The sequence below is a fragment of the Salarias fasciatus genome, chromosome 20, assembly GCF_902148845.1.
Source record: "Salarias fasciatus chromosome 20, fSalaFa1.1, whole genome shotgun sequence".
Classification (NCBI taxonomy): domain Eukaryota; kingdom Metazoa; phylum Chordata; class Actinopteri; order Blenniiformes; family Blenniidae; genus Salarias; species Salarias fasciatus.
This window is the reverse complement of record NC_043764.1, coordinates 20,083,779-20,106,470: the sequence shown is the minus strand read 5'-3', so window position 1 is coordinate 20,106,470 and position 22,692 is coordinate 20,083,779. Positions and strand designations below refer to the sequence as shown.

General features: G+C 48.1%; 1 protein-coding gene across 2 annotated transcripts in view; it reads right to left on the bottom strand.

The window, feature by feature from the left end:
• Positions 1 to 22,692, bottom strand: part of LOC115407633 (nuclear receptor coactivator 3-like) — a 66,082-nt gene that overhangs the window by 7,677 nt on the left and 35,713 nt on the right. The window contains exons 2-13 of one of the 2 annotated variants that reach the window (XM_030118047.1): positions 20,928 to 21,015; positions 12,853 to 12,960; positions 10,414 to 10,574; positions 8,325 to 8,425; positions 8,070 to 8,244; positions 4,619 to 4,801; positions 3,667 to 3,753; positions 3,411 to 3,551; positions 2,793 to 2,940; positions 1,953 to 2,494; positions 743 to 1,860; positions 223 to 355 (exon numbers count right to left, since the gene is read on the bottom strand). In XM_030118047.1, the coding sequence (XP_029973907.1) occupies positions 223 to 355; positions 743 to 1,860; positions 1,953 to 2,494; positions 2,793 to 2,940; positions 3,411 to 3,551; positions 3,667 to 3,753; positions 4,619 to 4,801; positions 8,070 to 8,244; positions 8,325 to 8,425; positions 10,414 to 10,574; positions 12,853 to 12,941 (2,878 nt within the window). In that variant the 5' untranslated portion in view covers positions 12,942 to 12,960; positions 20,928 to 21,015. Of the gene's footprint in view, positions 1 to 222; positions 356 to 742; positions 1,861 to 1,952; positions 2,495 to 2,792; positions 2,941 to 3,410; positions 3,552 to 3,666; positions 3,754 to 4,618; positions 4,802 to 8,069; positions 8,245 to 8,324; positions 8,426 to 10,413; positions 10,575 to 12,852; positions 12,961 to 14,346; positions 14,834 to 20,927; positions 21,016 to 22,692 lie in introns of those variants that run through there. The other variant, XM_030118048.1, reaches the window with a different exon arrangement.

Below are 22,692 nucleotides of genomic sequence, written 5' to 3'. Positions count from 1 at the left end.
AACCACAGCATTTAGTTTTATTATTGGTTTTGCTACGGTTTTATATTAAAGGATCTCGCCAAAACTGTGGCCAAGGAGAACAGATTTTTCACACCGCAGCTGAGGAGACACAATGGGAAAAATGGAGACGCTTGTATTTGTCTAGTAAAACAAAACAAAGGAGACGGCGTATGTCAGAACACCCGGGCAGCCGGTAAACTGCCACCTCTCATAGCCACTCACCCTGCAGGCTGTCATCAAGGCAACCCTGCGGTTTGTTCCCGGCGTCGTTGGGCCCGCCGCCTCCAGCCTGATCAGGGTAGAAGTCGGAGCCGGAGCCCCTCAGATCTCCCAGGATCGACTCCAGGTTGTGCAACTGATCATGACAAATGAGCAGAATTATTCAATATGTGACATGATTGATTAAAATCTATATTAGGCTCATAAACAATGAGTCAAAGACTAAACAAATCAAGCTGCAGCTCCAGCACAGCGGTTCCTCTCACTTTATGCACAAGTATATTCATCTCCCTGACTGGACAGGCTTTTTTTTTTTCACTGCTTGTCAATCCAGCTTGATAATAAGAAGCATTCTGAAATAACACGACGATAAAGTAAACCTCCTGGAACTCAGATCTTCACATTGCACTCAGATTATTTGCAATTGAAGTAATAAAGTTTGAACTTGGTCACAAAACAACCCATTAATTTACAGGGAACCTCCTCCATGTCAGTAAAACCACAGCTGAATAAATAATCTTACATCGTCTGGTGGTTCTGATTTGATCTTGCTCTCCGGATGCTCGCCTGCAGGACCCGACCCGGACCCGGGGCCGCTCCGTGGAGGGCCGCCAGCAGCCCCTGGAGGTCCTTTCCCCTCCAGCTCCTCCAGTTTGGGCTTAACGTCCACCGGCTCTTTGGAATCGTCCTTGTTCAGGAGGTAATGGAGGAGCGCGTGCGTCTTCTCCTTTTTGGGGCTGTGCTGCTCCTGCTTGGGGTCTGTGATCAAGCCAGGGCCCGAAATGGCCCCCGATCCCCCTGTGCCCACCTCTCCGCCCTCCTGGCCTCCCAGGGACACCTTCCCCGTGGCTTCAGCCGTGATCTTTGCTACTTCATCTGGAGTATTGCCGTTCTGGAGAAGCTTGTGGAGGATCTTGTGCTTCTCCTGCAGCGAGCCAGTGTAGTGGGCCGACGATATCGACGCCGACACGCCGCCTGGCCCTGCCGCCTGGCTCGCGCTGGCACCGGCCGAAGAGGAGGAGGAGACCCCGGTGGATGAGGGGCTCGTCATGCCCCCACTCGTGTCCTTGCTGTCGGAGCCCACCGGAGTGCTGCTGCTGTTGGGCGGGGGAGGGACAGGAGGCCCCGTCGGCCCGCTGCCACCGATTCCCAGCTCTTCAGTCGGGGACGTGAGCAACTGCAGTAATTTCTTATGCCCCTTGCTATCCGGAACCCGCCGCGGAGGCTCCGAGCTCGCCACCCCCGCCTCGTTGCCTCCCTCTCCAGACTCTTTTGGCGCGGCGGCCGCTTGGCTGTCCGGTCGATCTCCGGTGCTCTCAGCCTGAGGATGCTGATGATGGTGGTGATGGTGCATGGGGTGATGATGGTCGCCGGGGCCCGGGCCTAGACCTCCCGCTGGACTTTTAGAGCCATCCGGGCCCGGCTTGGCCGGCTGGCTGGGCTGAGAGGAGGAAGAGGAGTGGATGCTGGGAGAGCTGTCTGGCTTGAGGGCCGGCGAGGGCGACGTCAGGGTGGAGGAGAGCGAGCTCCCGACTCCTTCACTGATGGCTTGTAGTGCATTCAGGGAGCTGCTGGAGAAGGTGGTGGTGCTGCTGCCGCTTCCTCCACCACTGCCGATGCCGCTCATCGGAGAGTGTAGACCTGGGACGAGAGGAAATCACACAAAACGGAATTATTTCAACTTCCAAACGATGGTGATGCTGACAGAACGGACTGAAAGCTGACGAACTTACCTCCAGGTGAGAACTGATTGGAGCCCATCTTGGGGCTCCCTCTGTTCCTGGGAGACATGAGGAGTCCCTGCTGGGGGGGACCACCCATTCTGGGACTGCCTGAGGGGCTGTTCATGCCACTGAGCCCGAACCCGCCGCTGCTCTGGAACGGGGGCTGCTGGGGGTGCGGCTGCATGCCCGGTCCCGGGTGATTCATGGGGCCCATCTGGTTCATCTGATTCATCTGGTTCATGTGGCCCATTTGATTCATCTGCATCATGCGGTTGCCCATGCCGCCTCCTCCGGCACCGCCACCGCCGCCGCCTCCCCCTCCGCCGCCCCCTCCATACATGGATCCACCTCCCATGGGACCCATGTGACCCATGTGGCCTTGCTCGCTCATGCCGAAGCCTCTGTTCATGCCCCCCATGCCCCCCATACCCATCCCTCCACCGGCGCTCACGTTCATCTGGGCGTTGGGGTTGGGGCCCCCCATGCCTTGCTGCCTCATAGCGTTCGGCATCATGCTCCCACCTGAGGCTGAGCGGTAACCATTGGGTTCCCTGAGTGGAGAGAAAAGAAAAGGCAACAAGCACAAGGTTAAAAGAAATAAAAAAACCTTGAAAAGCTTTGTTGCCCGACAATGACGTCTCAGATTGTCGTGACTCGAGATAAATGCGAATAAAATACAAGTTCCTGTGCGGAATCTGTCGCACAAAAGCTACTTCACTCGCTACTTCAGCTATTTATGAGGCATGAATGCCTCGGCTGCCTTGTATAGATCATCTGGAAACGCTTTTCTTGTCAGTAACAGTAACTGACACAAGCTTTAATGCGGCGTGTCTATTTCCAGTTCCTGACCTCTGCAGCAGGTGAGTGGAGATGAAACCCTGCGGCTCGTTGCTCATGGGGTGACGGTACAGTTTGCTCTTGGTCTGGGCGGTGACAGGAGTGCCGTCGGACAGGGAGAAGCGGTACAGGGGCGTCTCGGCGTGACCCTGCAGAAAGGCTGCACACGCAGATAAAAGCGACCAATTAGAACACCCTGAAACACTTAACTGATAAACACGGGTCATCAATCACCACCTTCGTGTCGAAACAAACTCTGTGACTTGCGGCAAAGATCAATGTTGGAGAGCTCGGACATTCGTATTCATGAGATCGATACTGAAACGCGGATGCGTGAGGTGCGAATATGTGTTTAAACAGCCGCCTCCATTGAGATTCAGATCCTCTTTCTGGAAACTAAAAACAATTCTGGCCACAGAATTAACTGTTCCCAGCGATTACGAATGCACTGGAGGACAGGTTGAATATCAAACTGAGCCCACAGTTTAATGTAAACAGAGACATCTTCATGGCCATTACTTTGTGTACAGTTTGCATGTTCTGCCCGCGCATGAGAGGGTTTAATCCAGGTTCCCCTGGATTAACTGAAACACTTTGTTGAGTCGATCTCACTGCTCCGGTGTGACCCACCCTCATGGTAGTGGCGTTTGTGCGACCACGGCTGTCCGTCGCTGTGCTGCAGGAACATCTGAATGCAGCGCCTCAACAAGTCCTCCCAGCCTGGACGCATCGACGCTCGCAGAGAGTTCTGGTCGATCTGGATCAGTTTACCTGCCGGGGAGGACAGCGAGAGGACGGAGACGGCTGAGTCAAACCCGCTCGTGGAAAAAAACGGCAAACATCAGGGACTTCGCGGAGCGCCTGGGGAGCGTGCGAGGCGCCTCACCTGAGAGCTCGTGCCGGGTGTTGAAGCTCTCCGTTCGCTCCATGGCGGTGACCCGACGAGCCACGCAGATCATACATGACTGGAGGTCTGCGGGTGAAAGCACAGCAGCGTCAGCAGCGTCTCAAAATCAGTGCAGTCACTTCGGGCTCATTGTTTTTCGAGGTTTTATAGACCTGCCTGAAAAACGCCGAGAGGTTTTCTTTTAGAGCAGCAGATTGCCTCAAACCCATTTCAGACAAATGAATGAGAAAAGATTTGCGCTCTCAAACCTGAGGAGTGTCAGATGAGTGTCGTCAAGATGAACCGTCCCACATTAATGTCACATTAATATTACAAATGGATTCTTTTAGCATTTTAAGAGTCTCCTCTTCTTTCTGTTTCAGACTGCTGCCGTATTTTCTTTGATATTAAACTATATTTATGCCTCGTTCCCGGCGACAGCTGCGTGTCACACGCATTATGTTTTCAGGTTGTCTGCTTGAAGAACCTTTGTCAGACTTGTCTATGTGAGAATTTCCTGAACACACTGTAGGAAATCTCTTCAACACTGTCACATAAATTCAAGGAAAAAAGGATTACATTTTGTAGGTCAAGGTATCAGAGCAGCCCCACCTGGCATCAGCAACCAAGTCACTTAAATGACCTTTCGTCCACAGCGTAGTGTTCAGTTTGAACGGATTGCTGCCATGTGACTGACTGAACAGATATCGCCTTAAAGCGCTGGTTAGCATGCATATTTAATGTTGTGGTTGTTACTGAATGTTGATTCCATCTATATTTATAGAAAAAAACATGTCAACAATCCCTGAATGTTTCAGTTTTCAGTCTATAAATATATACGTGCAAGGTTTTTAGGGTGAATGTCAACTCATTTCAGGCTCTCGGTAACCTTTTTTTTGTTTTCTGATATGTCCTTTGACAGGAAGAAAGAATCCTCCCGGCCTGCTCCTACCTTCCCCCTCCTCGATCATGGCCTTGGGCTGGGTGAGGGCGAAGCACTGCATGGTCTCGTAGCGGGGCCCTCCGGGCCCCTCTTCCATGGGACCGTGGGCATGGCCGAATTTGACCAGCATCCGGCAAGTGAAGGTGTGGCTCTTCTGTCGGGTCGCCTCGCTTCCCCACGACACTCCATTTACTGGAGATGAGAGGCAAAGCAAAAACAGAATTTACACTCGGGAGTTGGGAGGAATGAGAAAAGGGATTGAAAACCGCACGCGGCTGTGAATGGACTGCCTGTAATCGAATATCATAAACAGCTCACACCCATTCCGCCGCCGATCCACACAAACAACAAAGAAAACAAACAAACTGCAGCGCAACACGCATTGTCCCTCCACGACTGAGAAGCCGGAGCCTCTCCTGCTGCTGGGACTTTTGGCTAAATGGACCATGGGATTAATGTAGCCAAGGTGTCGATTTCCAATATCTCTCCCTCTCGGAGCGCTTCGCAGTGGGCAGAGGCCAGGGACACTCAGCCATCTATCCTCATTTAGACCCTGACTCCTCATCACCGCACACACACACACACACACACACACACACACACATTCAGACGGGGTCACCTTCACGGGGGGGGGGGGGGTGAAAAAAGAAGAGCGGGAGAGGGGAGGAAAACTTCAGAGAGACGCCCGACTGTACTCCAAGGTCTGCGTGACGCCTTATCGGGGGGCCTTGAGCTGGCTGGAGGTTTCTGTCTGGCAGGTGCTGGGAGGACACAGGAGAGGACCCGGGAGAGCGAGACGTGAAGGGAAGGGGGCGGGATGGCAGCCGAGGATGAGGAGGAGGAGGAAGAGAGGGGCACTGCGATAGTGAGAGGTGATTGAGCAAGGCTTTGGTTCCCCCCCCCCCCCCACTCTCCTCGACGGAGGGAAAACAGCAGCTCAGCCGCCGGGGCCTAACATCTCCCCTCAGACGCAATTAAACAACAGCGAGGCAAGACAGAGGTCAAACACCCCACCAGCTAACAACCGGCGCCGACTTCACGACGTGCACGTGTGCGTGTGTTTGCTTTTGTTTGTGTTGGGGTGTTTCTTGGGCGCTCACTCGTGTGTGTGTGTGTGTGTGTGTGTGTTTTACTGGAGCTGGGCAGCGGTCATCCCGTAGGAATGTGCAGCGAGAGCGCATTTCATTCATGGTCCCAGAAGATAATGAAGGGGCAGAGCAGCAGACCACAACACAATGAGGGGGGGGGGGGAGAGAGAGAGAGAGAGAGAGAGAGAGAGGGGGGGGAGAGAGAGAGAGAGAGAGAGAGAGAGAGAGAGAGAGAGGGGGAGAGAGAGAGAGAGAGGGGGAGAGAGAGAGAGAGAGGAGAGAGAGAGAGGGGGAGAGAGAGAGAGAGAGAGAGGAGGGAGAGAGAAGCAGGTTGAGGAACAGACAACCACAATATTCATCTTAGCGGGCAGCCATATTAAGAATGAATGAGGCTGAGAAGGAGTGAATTGCGAGAGGCACGAGGGAGACTCACGGGAAAAGTAGATAAAGATGAGCCTTAAAGGATAAAGAGAGGGAATGAATAAAGCGGCGTGCGGGGCGAAGTGGCCGGATAAGTGAGGGAACGTGTCAATGACATGTCGGAGCCGCCGCCGCCGCTGCTTGGGAACATTACTGCAGAGTTAATCGAGTAGCAGGTTCAGTCGAGCACACATATCCATAATTAATCAGCTTTATAAATAGTGCTTTGTATGAGTAACACACACACACACACACACACACACACACACACACACACACACAAGCTCACACACACTTTACTTATTTAAAAGATAGTGGGATTTCTTCTGTAGTTACTGAAAATAAGTATTTTCTCATTTACTTTAATAATAGTATCAGTGTGTTACTGTGACACACGAGCTGAGCTGAAGCTGACCTTCAGTTTGTGATTAAATCAGAGAGAGACAGCAGCTCTGGAGCAGCACAGCGAATCCCAAAACTACAGCTCATCTCAAACATCCTGTGTGTCTCTTTTGGCCTCCTGAAAAGTATTCTCTGTTTCAGTTTCATTGAAACCAGTGTTTTAACAAATATAGGTACAGTAAAACACTGAAACATACTGCTGTGAAACAAGATCACATATCTTAAAGGGTTCATGCTGGAAAAACAAACTCAGTACATTCACATCCAGAGAGCACGATTAATGTATTGGATTGCTTTCACACTTCTGTATAGCTCAATATATGTTATGAGAAATAATTGTTGCATCCAAAATGATTCTTACAAATGGTGAAATTAATTTTTTTCCAAAATGCAAAACATTTTTACATATTTAGTGCTTGAATCTCAATTTGATATCTGCATAATTTCTCATGACAATAATCTATAGTGGCAGCACCGTCTTAAAAAAAGGGGTCAGGAGTCTAAATGCTGATCATTTCCCCCAATGTTTCGACTCTTGATTATTTGTTCAAGTAATATTAAGTTTATTTAGTCTTTCAATTGTCTGAATATGGCAAGACGTGGCTGAAATGTCTTGTTTTGTTAAAACTATCAATCAAAACCCAAACATAATATCATTTATTACTGTTATGGATTAAAATAATCAGTTGAGACAGACAACATCAGCTTTAATGGAAAGAAACTCAACAGTTATCAGATCTCATTGGTCAATAAATAACTTGACCTCAGCCAAACGCACCTGCAAAAAGCCGCTGACATGAACGCAGGTTTCACAAGGGTTAAAATTATGACTTAGCACTTACTGAGCTCATCTTATGTCAACTCAGTTCAAATAATTTTCATTGGATCAGCTCATTTACCAAATCCTACAGTAAATGTTTGTGAATAAATGATTTCATATTCAGAAGAGGTAGTTTTCCATTGAAAGCGGTACTTTTACTGCACGGCATTTGTACTTTTATTCAAGAATCAGATCTGAACACTTCCTCTGGTAGAGGAAAATGGTGCACGTGCACATGCAACCACACAGTGAATTAAGCAGAGGAAAGTGTGGAGGTGCATTATTCAGCAGTACGTAGTTTCCAGATGGCTGCCAAGGGATCTGAATAGAGCTCGGGCCTGTTTTACACTGTCTGGACCACTGAGTGTGACTGACAGCTGCGCTACGCTCTGCCTGCTTAGCACCGAGTGGGTGGGTGCTCCTGCGCACATGTGTGTTTTGTCAGGTGTGTGTGTGTGTGTGTGTGTGGGTGTGTATGCGTGTGTATTTCTGAATAGCTCTCATGCACATGCACAAGGGTTCCCAGGAGCTCCTCATTATAACAGGAGATGGAGTAAAGACCGGAGGAGCATGAATAAATAACTGGCTGAGTTTACGTTGACGCGTGGCAAAGTTGTTGTAACCTCTCCAAGTTTGTTTGGCCCTGTGGAGGATGTCGGTTTACTCCTTTAGCAGACGGTCATTTTCCCCAGCGTGTGTGTGTGCGTGTGTGTGTGTGTGTCTCTCTCACTGTTGGTCTTGGGCAGGTTCTTGTGGAACTCCTCCCTGTCGTCCTCGTGGAGAATGTTGTACACGTTGGTGTTGATGAGCTCCTCCTGTTTGTACTGCAGGTACTGCGTCACGTTGTCCGACACGAACACGATGCTGCCCTCCCGGTTCACCACAAACAGGAAGCCGTCCAGAGCCTGGAGGGGGCGAACGGCGCGGAGAGGTCAGCGCCGGCGGGCGGGGGGGGAAATCAAAACGCAGGGAGGCCCGGACTCACCTGCAGCAGGAGCGGCCCCAGGTGATCCTTGTCGATGACGCCCTGGCCGGTCGAGGACACGTCCGACTTCTGGACGTCGTCATCGTTGGATGAAGCTTTTCCTGAGCGAAGAGAGAAGACATTATTAAAGAAAGTTCAAAAACAGACACTTCAGACTCAGCTTCTACTAAAAAAAAAACAAAAAAAAGGGTGAAAAAAAGAGCAAAGGAGAAACACAAGGTGAAAGCCACGATACCTGAAACTCAAGCATCGTGAAAGACAGTCAATCACTTCTCTAGGTGCACCAGCAGGGGGCAGCGTTTCCCAAGCATCACTTTTTCTTTCTTTCTCTCTTGCTCTCTCTCTCTCTTTTTTTTTTAATTTAAAACTACAGGTGAGGAGGGAGACGGACAGAGGCTGGTTTCTCTGAGGAGCCCGTCAGGAGGAGGAGAGGGCTGGGTGCATGTGGAGCAGGTAGCTGCCGTCCTCATGCTTTATATTCAGTGTCAGACTATGAGGGACTGTCTGGTAGGCTGGGAGAGAGAGAGAGAGAGGGAGAGAGAGAGAGAGAGAGAGAGAGGGAGAGGGAGAGGGAGAGAGAGAGAGAGGGAGAGGAGGCTCTGGAAGCTGTAATGGTGCAGGGCAGGAACGGAGCAGACACCTGAATTAATGGGGGGGCTGAATCAGAGAGAGGAGGGGAGACGAACGGAGTAAAAAGGAGGAGACGTAAAGTCCAAGGCTCAGCGAGAGGACAGTGGATGGGAGACGACAATGGTGAGGGGGGGCAAAAGGAAAAAAAAAAAAAAAGAACAACTGCATTTTGAGGGTTGTTGTATTATTATTGCAGGGTTTGGTCTGAGAGGGAGGCGGGGGCTGCTCGGCTACAGGAATCATTCTATCTGATTAGCTCCCGAGGGGCACCGATACCCACACAAAAGAAAAAAAAAGAAAAAGAAAGAGAGAAGCCATTTCTGCCTACAGCCAGGCGCTGTGAAGTTAGGTAGAGGAAGGACTGAAGGGAAGAGAAAATGAGACATAAACAGAGTAGGAGAGAGCCAGGAAGAGAGAGGCTGCTCTCCATCAGTTCATTCAATATCTTAAGACGCTGGGAGCAAATCTGAAGATGCTGCAACTCATTGTGCTGCAATACAGATGAGACACAGGGGGGAGAGAGAAAAAAAAAACTACAGGGAGGCAGAAGAGGAGAGAATATTAAATCCAAGTGAGATGAAAAATAGGAAATGATTGATGGAGAAAAGAACAAAACGAAGACTGGCAGTAAGAGCAACCGAAAGTGAGAAGAGGAGAGGAGGAACAGGTAGAGAGCGAGAGACGAGTCTAAACGCTCGTGTCATTTCTGTCTTCACTTCCTGTAACTATGGCAACCTGTCAGCAGCCAGTCAGGGCCAGCTGTAGCCTCTTCCCCTTCCTGTCGAGGTGGCAGACACTGACAGAGCCCAGCAGAAACAAGAGAGAGCGAAAATAACCGCCGGCTCTTCCCCTGATCTCCACAAGCTCACCTTGAATGGAAAAATTTAAAGTGACACACGTCTCAATCTGGGAGACGGTGTGTGTGTGTGTGTGAACAGTACGTCTGCAACGCAAAAACCCCTCAGCCTGTCGGAATGACCGGCGCGGAACGGGAAGGCAGAACCGGCAAAACAGCAGATGTAACTGAACTAACAATTTGGCAGTTCAGCGGAATGGATGGGCATGAGATTACCTGCAAACGTCCAATTAAACAGCCCCCGGTGAGGCCAGCACACAGCTGTGCATGATCATAACATCATAACACACTTACAGCACACAGATCCCACCCACTCTCACACACACACACACGCACACACACAGGAGGAATGACAGGATCACAAAGCATGGCTGATTTTTCCACCCAAACATAAACATTTAAGGCTGTGAAATTTGTGGGAGATGAATGATGGATTTGTCCTTGCACCTGGGCTGTGTGTGTATGTGTGTGTGTATATCCAAAACCCCAGCTGTCTCTGCCACTTCCCCATCTCCTTAACACCTTTCCCAACATTTCCCACACACACACACACACACACACAGAGCCTGGCAGCGTGCGCCCATCCAGCGTCAGTCCACTCACCCTGCTCTTTGATCTGGCGGATCTGCCGCACCGTCTCTTTGAGGATGGCACATTTGTCTGGTTTGACATTGAAGCTGTCGATGTCGCTGAGGTTGGCGGAGATCAGCTCGGCCAGCTCCTCGATGTATTTGCTCTCCTGCTCCCGTCGCTTCCTCTCACACCTGCAGGGGGGCGGAACGCCGAGGAAAGCGCCAGGTCGGTCAAGAAAGCTATGGCACCAACAACTTTTCAACACCAGGTACATTAATGCTCACTCTTCGAAAAACTTTTCACTTAATTTCTTAGATTTTGACAAATATCTGTATTTTTTTTTTCTTTTACTGGTCAGGTTTATTATTTCAAGCTTGAAGTTAAAAGTTCTCCTTTTTTTTTCTTTTTTAGGAAAATCACCATCGTTTTCAAAACTGCATGGCTTTATAGAGTCATTGGGAATCTAGGGCATATTCAACCTCAACGAATTTGCCATTAAATCTGAAGAAGGAGCATTCCGATCTGCATCTATCCAAGCATTTCATGTTCGACAAGTCCTAAGATTAGAGCAGGATAGAAGCAGTAAGCAGCAGGTTTATCAGTAGTTCCTTCGTTACATTTCGGATCAAATACTTTTTTTCAATTTCAAATTGAATCAATATTCCAACGCAAAGACTGTATGTACAACCGGAGTAACTCAAATGTTAACATGACGTTTGAAACAAAGAGTTTGATCAAACAAACAAAAAAAAAAAAAACCAGGACATAGACAGCATATCAGAGGTTTTATAATTTCTTGGACAGTATTTCATGTTTTTGAATTGTCTTGATCAGAGAAGACACCAGCAAGTGACTAATTAACTACATGATGCAGCTTTAACTTGAAATGAGGAGTAAATTGTCTTCACAGACAGTGACTAGTGAGGATGTTTATGAGACGTTTCAGTGCAGAATCAAACCTGCAGGCACAAAAAGCATGAGCTTCTAGCATTAACCTTCACCTCTTTTGATTTGCACACACGGTTTTAGCTCAATTCTTTAAACTCTGTGGATAATATGGAATGGATGGATAATAGAGAGACTTTCACATTGTTTACAGCTTTGCTAATTTTAATAGTACATTACATTTCAGAGCTGCATGCTAGTGTAGTGGTTTGCGCTTTCAAAGCAAGGAGACCCCCAAAACAATCCAGGCTTGAACTTGCATGAGTTTGCATGTTCTCCCTGTGCATGTATGGGTTTTCTCCAGGAAATCCAGATGTGAATGTGAGTTTGTCCATCTGTGCATTGGCGGGTTGTCTCTGGGATCCGTAATCAGCTGGGACGGGCAACCGGCAGCCAGAGTGGACAATTTTCACAATTTTTAGATCTTTTTTTTTTTTTTTTTAAACAAACTAGTGAACTTTATCTAAAATAGAATTAATTTCTTGCATTTGTTACTGACCTGTTTGTCAATTCACCCGATCATTTTCAATTTAGCTTCCATTAATGGACTCGCGTTTGCAGACTTTCTGTCCTGCTTTTTTAGAACTGTTATAGTAAAAATTAAAACAAAACAAAACAAAACTCTAATAAACGTAAATGGGTGTCAAACTTATAACTTCTCAATTGTATGTTCTTATGAATACAAAACAAGTTTAATGAGAACGGCAAACCACTGGATCTTTCATTTATTTACATCTTGCTCATCCTCCCACCTGTCACCCAGTAATAAACCGATAGAAAGTGAAAACGGAACACTAGAACCTCCATAAATGTAAAACTTATGGCACAGCTGTTTAAGTGGATCACACAGGAGAGCAAAAGCGGGCCTGATTTGTTAGAAAACACAAAATGCCCTTTTAAAAGCTCGTCATATCGTCAGCTTTTTCAACAGTTAGGAGCTGAGAACATCATCACCACTTGCGGCATCACTGTCTAATTCCATTCTCCTTTATTTGACAGCTGTGGGGAAGACAGACAGGAAATATGGTTTGAAATCAACAAATGTAGGTGCAAGCGGAGTGCAAATGAGTATCAAGAGGGAAAGGAAAATCCAGCCTACTCACTGATTTAAGTAGTAACATCTCATTCTTGTGTTTTTGACCTGATGAGGATCTGAGTGGGATCAAAACACTGACAGCCAAAATAAAGACAGCTTTGCAAGCACATTTTATTTATCGTCAACGTCTCTTTCTTCCTGAAATAAAACACGCTCCCTTATCAGGAAGAGGAGAAAATTGATTTCTCTTTTTTAAACAGTAAAAAAAGAAGGCAGAACGAAAAGAATTGCTATTTTAATATAATGAAAAAAATTTTCAATTAAATCTGAGTTCAGGTTTTTTTCCCCCCACACACTCACACACAGTTCAGTTCTTTCTCGTCAGAGCAGACGTCAAACACCAGCGCTGCGCAGCAGCCCGGGCTCGGGAAAAACCACTGACCCAGTAGCCCACTTTCCCCTCTCGTCCGCCGATCGCACACACTCACCCCAGACCAGGCGTGTCGCAAGTGGAAAGCTTGCGCTTCCGGTTTTCCGAGCTCAGAGGCTCCATGGAGTTCTCCCCCAGTCCGCTCATGGTGTACACATATCAGCACCTGAACAGGGACGACACACACATTGTTGTAAATGCGGTTTTTATGGAGACAGAGGAGGGATTATATAGTCCCTCTCAGCCTTTTAGCTCTTATTATAGAGGTAATTGTGAAGGCAAGGAGGCATGGGAATCATCGTTTTGAACTCGGTGCAAAGTAAGTAAAACAGAGGCGGGCCGCCGAGCGGATCCGGCGCAGAACGGCACACGGCGGGGTAAAATATGCTTATATCATGCAAATTGTATTCTCCTGGCAGAGACTGATGAACATAAACATGTCTCGTCCGCCGCCGCCTCCTCCTGTTTGGAGAATGTGAGAGTAAGCATGTGAGGTTGTGTTTGTTTGCGAGTGTGTGTGTGTGTGTGTGTGTCGGGGGGCAGAGCATGTATGAGTTCATCAGCTCATATGGTACGCACGCGCACGTGCACACACACACACATAGACACACACAGGATTAGCGGTGTCTCTGATGATAAGCCACGCTGCACAACTAACCCCGTTAGACAGCCGTCTGTCTCCCATAATGCATCGCACGCCGTCTCCAGGAAGTGAGCCGACAGAGGTTGTGGGGAAGAGAGGCAGATGGGACGAGGGGAGGAGGAGGAGCGGGAGGACGAGGACATGGGAATGGAGGGAAGGAAGGGAGGAAACGAGTGAGGGAAAGAGGGAGAGAGAGATGTCGGTTCGGCGAAACGAGCTCTGATTGGTCACTCTCTTTGCCACAGTGACAGCGGCTGACACTGGGGAAAGGTGGGAGGGAGCCAAGGAGACGAGGATGGAGGGAGGGAGGAAAGTAAATGAAGGGGAGAGAGAAGCAGGGCGCAAATAAAGTGGGAGACAGAGGAGATATGGAGATAATGCAGAGGAAGAGGGACACGGCGGCGGCGGGAGGAGGAGGGACCGAGCCGGGCGAGAGAGAGATAAAGGCATGTCAGAGAGAGACAGGAGGGAAGGGGAACAGGTGAAACGAGGAGGAATGAGAGGATGAGACGTAGCATTCAGGCTGGAGTGTGTTTTCAATGCATGTGTGGCACATGGAGTGGGCTGAAAGCCTCCAGTACCCCTCTTAACCTTCACAGCCGGAGCAGCTTTTTCATTCCATTGATTACATGGTTATCCTCTGACCAGAGCGCTGCCTCTCCTGCATAGCAAATCAGGCCAACGGCAGGGGAGAGATGCCGGCCTGTTATTTAATCATCATGCACCATCATCTCAGGCTCCTACTTGTGGGATCACAGCAGTCCATGAAACTGCCCGATTTTGTTCTGTTTATTATTATTTTTTTTTGTGTGTGGTTTTTTTGGACGGGGAGTCTTCTGAGCGTGTGATGTGGGCTCACGGCGAGATCGCACCTGGCTGAAACGAGCAGGGGGGGACGCACCTTCTTACCGAGGCAGAATCGATACGGAGGCTGCTGCTTTCATGCACGTGTTCGAGACCAGGTGAAACATAAATGTATTTTCCTGCAAGACAACAACGGGGAATACTCATGAGGCGTTCTGAAATCACGCAGCTCGTCTTGCTCAATCCCTCCGTCTTTGAGTTTCTTTCAGATTTCTCTTTTAATCTCTCCCTGGAGTCCTTCCCTCCCGACCGGCTGTCTGTCTCTCTCTTTGTCTGCCTGCCTACCTGCGTCTCCTCCTGCCTATCCTGCAGCCTGCCTCGCTGCGAGCCCGTCTTCCTGCCTCCCTGTCTGCCGCTCTTCGTTAAGACAAAACCCCCGCGCGCTGTTGTCTGATGAAACCCACCACAATGGAGAAGCAGGGGAGGGAGGAAGGAAAAAAAAAAAAAAGCAGAAGGGGGGAGGAGGAGGTACTAAGTCAGAGAGTTCAGAACTCGAAGAGTCAAAGCAAAGTGTTTGAGCAAAAAAAACTCCTTCTTTGCTCTTACTCCGATCAAGCCCGCCCGCCCGCCTGCTCGCCTGCCTGCCTGCCAGCCTATTGATGGAGTCCTCAAAGGGGGGGGGGAGTTGCTCTAATTGCGGAGTGAAAGAGGCGGCCCCAGAGAATGGTTGATTAGGAGGCTGCTGAATGCCCCAGGGAAATGGGTCACCTCCAGCCTGGCGTGGGCCGCCCGCTTTTCCAGCGCAGGAGAAAGTCAATTACACGCTACAGGCAGTGGGGCCTGGTGGCAGAGCGGCAGCAGGGCAGCGGCGGGCACAATGCAGCAGCAGGGGGGCAGTGGGAACGAGACGCGCAGAGAGGGAAATGGGAAGAGGGTGATAGTGTTATTGAGGGCAGCGAGTGAGGGAGTGGAGAGATGGGCACCAAGATGGCAATTTAAAGAGGGGGGGGGGGGGGGGGGGGGGGGGGGGGTGCTTGGGAGAAGGGAGTGAGTTTGGGGAGCAGGACGCAGAGAGTCTGAGCTTTCCTGAGACTGGATAAAAGGAGCGCAGCGGCAACGGTGATTAATGCAATTAAAAAACGTCCAGGACGAGGTCAAGTTGGTTAATCCATGTGTGAGATAAGGAAAACGCACAGTGAACCATGTTTTCAGAGATCACAGGGAAAAAAAAAAAGCACTAAGTTCAAGATGAATGTAGAAACGGGTGCAGATAACATACTGCAGGTAATCCTTCATACTGTATCGATCACAAAGATGCAAAGGGGGATTGTAATCCTTTTAAAGATCCTTAGTTCTCGTTGAGCAATCCACATTCACGTTGTGTTGTCAGCGTTACTTTCTCCAGCTTTCAAGGTCCAATAAAAATGTGTCTGTTTGTCAAACAGTGTCAAAAAGCAACACTCAAGCTTCCATCAGCCTGGTTTTCTTTTTCAAATTTCCGTCACCCTTTTTCCTTTATTTCTCCGGTTTCTGCACGCACCCGACGGCCGGCCTTTTTAGATCCAGTTAAATGTGGCTGTTACCTTTCCATCTGACTGGACAACATAATAACTAAGTGGCTCTGCTGAGGCGTACGCTCGCCGCTGCAGCTGCTCTCATGGTCGAGGTACACGAACGTCACAGACACAGAAAACACACTTGGGTTTTGATGCAACACTGTTTCTCTTTTTAAAGAATGCTGCCTAAACGAAACTAAAGCATAAAAAATAATTGAGGAAACTGGAAAAAAGAAAGGTATTTGAGTCAATCGGTTTGTAAAATGACTCAAGGGCATCAATTAGATCAGAGGATCTGGGCTGAATGTTTCCCTCCGGGTTGACCGAGCGGTCGTGAGAAAGCCGTCTCACGCTGACAGCCACAGGTGAGATCGGCCATGCAGGTAAACAGCTCTGAACTCTGCCGCCAGGCTTGACCCGCGCCTTAACCCTGATCTTGACCCGAGCGGATTCGCGGGGTCACTGCCTCCACGCCGACTGTTGACCAGCGTATTTTCCGGGTCATTAGAGGGATGTGATGGGAGGAGCCCGGGGGTCAGCTCCGCCGCGGCGTCACCTGCGGTGAGGATGACCTCCGGGGGTCAGCGACGGGACGGCAGCCTGCCAGTGACCCCCAGGACCCGGACCCAGCGGAGGACAGGCCACAGCGGGAATCCGCAGGGTTTATGGTTTTACGGCAACACTGGAGGAATCCTCATAAACCAGTAAGCAAACAATCCCACTGCTGTTAAGTTCACGAGCCGCAGGACAGAAAACGGCGAGATCGGACTCACACAAGACTAAAACTCCCCTTAAATTTGGGAAAGACGTGGAAGGTGCTGGAAGAAAATGCACCCTTGCTGGTCAGAACCAGGCGCACACACGCACCGCGCTGACTGATGGGTGGATCGTGATCACAGCGAGATTGCCAGGCAACCATCAAAATCCCCCGAGAGCATGTTCCTGTACATTTATTGTGTTCGGAGCAGAAATGGATTTGATCAATGGGAGCTTGCGTTGTTATTTTAAGACCCACAGTGATACAGTAAAGAGAAACACACAGAGGAAAAAGGAGCACCTGTAATCTGGACGAGATGCTAAAGCTGATGAGAAACCTGTGAAACCTCCTCATCAGGTTCCAGAGCTCCTAAACCATCGATACAGAGAGGTTATGTGACAGTATGTCTGCAGATTGTGAGTTTTTTTCTTCATTTTGTGAAAAAAGATAAAAACAATAAGTTTTCTTTGAACCACCACCAACATCTCACCCATTTTTCAGCCAGTTTTCAATTGTTCATTGTTCTTACTTGCACATTGCACACATAAAAGCCAAATACCACATATGTTCAAAAAAGTTCGAATAAACAGAAGGATACAAAAAAATAACTGGGTTAGAATCCAAGGACACATGCTGCTTTAAAATGTTAGACTTGTTAACACTGACATACACACATCGATTACACTAGTATTCATTATGACTGCTTTAAATTGGCTTGGAGCAAAATTCACTCTGGTACATACAGTATATTCTGCTCTTTATTTTTTCTCATTCAGTAGTTTATATATGAATAATCTGCACATGAACACAGCAATTTACTAAAATGGGAAGCAAGGAATGAGCCTGTCTTTCTGTCACCTGTAAAAAAAAATCCAACTCTCCTTCCATAGCTCATTTCCACAGATGAACTCCGATGCTTCATTAGTCTTATATTTCGCGTATCGACGGGCTCCTTTTACCTTCTTTCATATAAATGTTCTTTATGGCTTCGTCTTTTTTGGCAAAACATCAAGCGTAATTCCTATTGCTGTCTGTAAATCATTGATTGTTATGACTTTGTTCGTTTCTAACCTCTTTCGCAAGTGAAAGAGCAATTCTCATAGATTAATGTGCCATGTTATGAACTCCCTCCACTACATAAAACCGGCTCATTCACAGTCACATTATTTATTCTACTAATTCCATTCCCTTTCAGATAAGAAGAAGAAGAAAAAAAAAAGACAATACGTTTATTTTCCTGCCTGTGATCTTCATGAGGACGCGACATGAGACTTAATTTCTCTCTGTGAACAATTTGCCTTTTGCTGCTTCAGCCTTTACATCAGTCTGCTGGCATTTCATTGTCGCCGACCTTGTAGCACCGCGTTGTGAAAGAGATGCTATTTTCAGGCTCGAGATTAAAACTGCCGCCACCCGAGAAACACGTCAGTAATGTAAATGAACAAAATGCACAATACTGGAGAAATTTGTGTTTACTTGATTGTTTTGTTGTTGTTGTTGTTGTTGTTGTTGTTGTTGTTGCAGCTAACCTTGGTTATGACAGAATGTTGCTTTACTGCGTGAGCAACATGAACGAATAAATTTTAATTTAAGCCTTTTTGTCACTTCCCAACTTTTGTTGAGACTGTACTTCGGTATTTGTCTTCATCAAGACCCTTTTTTCGGAAACAAAAACCTTCAGTGTTTGTGTAAAAGTCACGATATGCCAACTTCGTTCTTCGTCTGACGCATTTATTTCATTTTTAACCTACATGAGGCTGCATTTTAGGCGCTGATGTGAAATTCCCCCTGCAGGTTTTGTGTTGTGTTGTTTGTTTTTTCATATTAATCACAAAATGTTTCATTTCAAAGATAATTAAGTTTGCCAAGAGATTTCATTGTTTCCAACAATAACCTCTGAAAGGTCTGTCGAGTTTGTAGACGAAGTATTTAATATCGACTGTTCATTTCAAGGATGCCAATCAGATTGTTTTCTGAAAACTGAACACTGAATTAGCTCCAATTCTCATTCCTGCAGGAGGGAGTGAGTTTGTAGTTCACAAAACTTAATTAGTTATTTGTCGTTGCACTAAGGATCTTTATTTACCCAATAATAAAAAAAATGTGGAAACATGCTCATTTATTGTGTTTTAGTCCAAAGAAAGTGAAAGTTTCTGCAAAAAAAGATGAGCAGTTCGTCACTCTTCTTCAGTCCTTCAGGAACACCGGAGACTGAAAGCGAACAGAGCTGAACTGGTTCGAAGAAAAGAGGGAAATCGAAAGCAAAAATTAGGTTCTAGAAGTCAGAGAACAACGTGGAGAGACGGCGGACCTCCCACGACTGAGTGAGTCACACCAGAGGAGGGGGGAAAAACACACACACACACACACACACACACACGGCAACAAACAAAGTGTGAGTCGGAAAGACTTAGTGGGAGCAGAGGAGGAGAGAGCAGGAAAAACTGAGCAACGAGGAGCGACGCGGTGCTAACGCCGCACGGCACTTCATCTGCACAAAGGCAGGATTCCTCCTGTCATCACAAACATCCCAGGATTCCCCACTACATCCAGTCAACGCTGGCGCCCCATTCAGCGTCCGGCTAGCGCTCAACGGCTTCATTGTGCTTTCAAAGAGCGCTTCAAGGCTGAGACACAAGAGTTTTGTAAATCTAAAGCTAAAAACGTCTGTTCGTCTCGCCTGTGAGACGGTAACGCTTCTTCTGCGTGTTTACTCGAGCGAGTTTCTTCCTCGCCCGTTCGTTTCTGATGGGACTGGATGAAAGCGCGGAGGCAGGTGGGTCTGGGTGGAGCGGAGGGGGACGGGGCAGGCCGGGTGATGGAAATAGCCCGGCTGTCACCTCCCCCGTCCTCCTGTCTGCTCGCCCGCCGCTCTTTCATAATCTCCGTTAGCAAAGCGGAGGCGCGCGGCCCTGCGTGTGGTCATAGTCTTCATCGTTATGACACAGAAAGGTTGTTTTCTTCCTCGACCTTATTTGTGGATCTTACTAAGTCAGTTGTTATGAACTTCTACCATGTGACTAAAACTGAAGTGCACACTACAACCCACTCCACTGAGCCACAGTGGCTGAAGTGTGCAGCTCTCTCATCGTGTTCTAGAAATCCCTGGTTCAATTTTAAGTGTGGGGGGCCTTGGGGATGTTTTTTACTTTTAAAAAAAATGTCTAAAATCTCAAAAACATTTGTCCTACCAGTAAAATGTAAGGGAAGGAACGATTAATCAAACTGTGGTACCCACGAAGCAGAAACTGGACGAGTTCCCAATGCAGCGTGACGAAAACACTAAAATGAATCAGCCCAGAGTCGGGATCCAGAAAAGCTAAATTACTTCTGAAAGTGTCACAAGTTTACCACCGAGTGTTGGCAGGTTCAGATCATCATTAGCAGGACTTTTTATTGAGGAGAAGATTCTTTAATGCAACCTTTTCAGAGAGGAGAGGTGCAGACCCCCCGGGACCACGAAACGCCCCAACTGCCAGTCACTTGACATTTATGCAGAAAAATGACTTTCTTACATCAACTTGTGGATAAAGTAGCTGGCGCTCACTGGAACACAACCCTGCACTGATGTTAAATCTACACCCCGAGCTGACGAATCTCTTGATTTTATCCTACGTTCAGACGTCTGACCTGAAAATCGTGTCACCCTGTGAGTGGAATTTTCAGCTGCGACGTTCAAACGCAACATTTTGGAAAACTTGTGAAGGTGACTGCTTTCCCACAAATCCTCAAAGTTACAGTTTAAGGAGGAAGCAGAGAGGAATGTTAATGAAAAGGTGTGAAGCTGACTGGGTGTTGACGGAGTGGGGGGAACATTAACCAACTTCATTTTGAATAAGTACACTTTATACGGGTCGTACATAAACCGTTTGTTTGTGTTAGTTGGCCTGCGCTCTGTTTAAGGAGTGAATGACATTTATTTGTGTAAATACATTGTCTCGTCTCAGCGAGCTTCGGCTCCTCCTGAGGAAGATTTAACTCCGGGTCCCAATTTGGTGTGTGTATTGTTGACACTTGCAGACAGGGGTAAAAGATTAATGCTTTCTCGGAGCCGCTGTGGCAGGTGGAGCACAAAGAGTAATTTGATTTCTCCTCCTGTCTTCCTGCCGTCGTCCCACTCTTCATTTTCTCATCTGCCTCAAAATCGTCCTCGCAGCCCTCTTTGTTTCCCTCGTTGCCGCCACTTCTCCAAAATTATTCCACCTTACACAAATCCAAATCTCAAACATACACACACACACACACACGTTTCAGCGTTCAGGTCAGAGGGATGTTGCAAGAGTGTGGCAACAACAAGAAACTGTCTCTGACAAACTGCTCAACCTAAACCTAGCAGGCCGTTGCCATGCCAACCATACGGGATGTTAGCCCACCTTGCGACGGCGCCAAGATGATGGACGATCAGATGCCCCCCTCCCCTCGCTGTGGGGGTGTGGTCCTACGTGGGCTGGTCAACGGGGTCTACAAATAAAACACACAGATGCACAGAGGCTTAGCGGCGTTGGGCTGTTCATTACGGCTGTATTAATGAACAACAAGCGGCATTATTAATGAGCAGCCTGAAGACACATGCACAGGAAGCGGCATTAACGGCTTAATGAGGAGACGGAACTGCGAGGGAGCCGAGGCGAGATGCGAGCTTTTGTCTTCATTACACGTACGGAGCCGGCGTCACGTCACGGCTCCCGCGCATTCACACGCAGAGCAGACCGCTTCCGCAGCAGCAGCACACACACGTACACGAAAAGGGATATTGAGACACGACCGACTGGAAGCGAAACGGCTGAAATGTGAAAGTGACCGGCGCAAGCAACCCACAACTCAACGATACTCTCACACTGTAAAAAAAAAAAAAAAAAAAAAAAAGGTAGAGGAGAGTGCTTTAACGTATTTTCCAGCAACGGAGAGCTGCAGACACACCGGAGTGGATTTTAACCATCAAGCTTTTATTGGTAAACATCTCCGACGCTGTATGGACTCGGAACAAAAACAGCCTATTAGGCTAAATCACCACTCTAATCGCAAAAGCACATAATGGGCTAATTTGTGTCGGTTTGGATTCTGATAGAAAACTCTGCCTTCGTGCGAGTGCGACTGCATTCCTCCCGTTTGGGAGCCAAACTGCGAGCGCAGGGTCCGAACAACCCAACATCAGGCGGCCTTCAGGCGAAGGTAACGGGTAACAGGGACAGAGGTGATGAGGAGGCCCCACAAAGAAGGCACAGCAAGCCTGTGTATGTGTGTGTGTGTGTGTGTGTGTGTGTGTGTGTGTGTGTGTGTGTGTGTGTTTGTATTGTTGTAGTAGCTTTGTCTGAACAATCAGAGGAGTACTCCGTCAGGGTAAACAGTGCGTAGTCATGGACAATGCTGGGCGTTTCCATGACACCCCGTCACCACTGAAGTGTGCTTCCAGGATGCCTCATGTTCATCTGTCTCCCTGTCTGAGTGTGTGTGTGTGTGTGTATGCGTGTGTTTCTGTACATTCAGACATAAATCTCTTCACAGAGTCTCACTGTGTGGATTCAAAAACTTTGAGTTAAAGCAATAAGCAAGTAGTACGGACAGCTGAGTTTGGTCTGTATGATATGAATGGAAGTCAATGCAATATCCTTGGAATAAGTGTGTGTGTGTGTGTGTGTGTGTGTGTGTGTGTGTGTGTGCGTGTGTGTGTATGTGTGTCATTACTTTTCAAAGTGGAAATCAAAAATCAGCTTCCATACATGGAAAATTATAAACTTTACAAGTTGAAGATGTGTTTTCTTAGTGTAAGAAGTAGTAAAGGCTGATTTGAAAGCAAGTCTGCGCTAAAATGCGAGTCAATGGAACGACCTCGGGAAGCATGAAGAACTGGAAGCATAATGCGGCGAGCGTTCGGGCCTTAGAAAGCAGGTCTTCTTTCATTTTTATAAAGAGGACGTTAAGAGTGTCGTGTCAAAGGGCATGTTTACAACCACAGTCTCTGAGTTGTGTGCGCGCGCGGGTGTGTGTGTGTGTGTTAGGTTGATCTTGTGGTTGGCATGCTCGTGTGTGTGTTTACTTGTGTGAATCCGTATGCGAGCACGTGCCTGTGTGCCATTCACCGTCAGCGACCTGACCGCTGGCTGCACCCGTGATTGGGAGCAGATGGGGGCTGTCGTG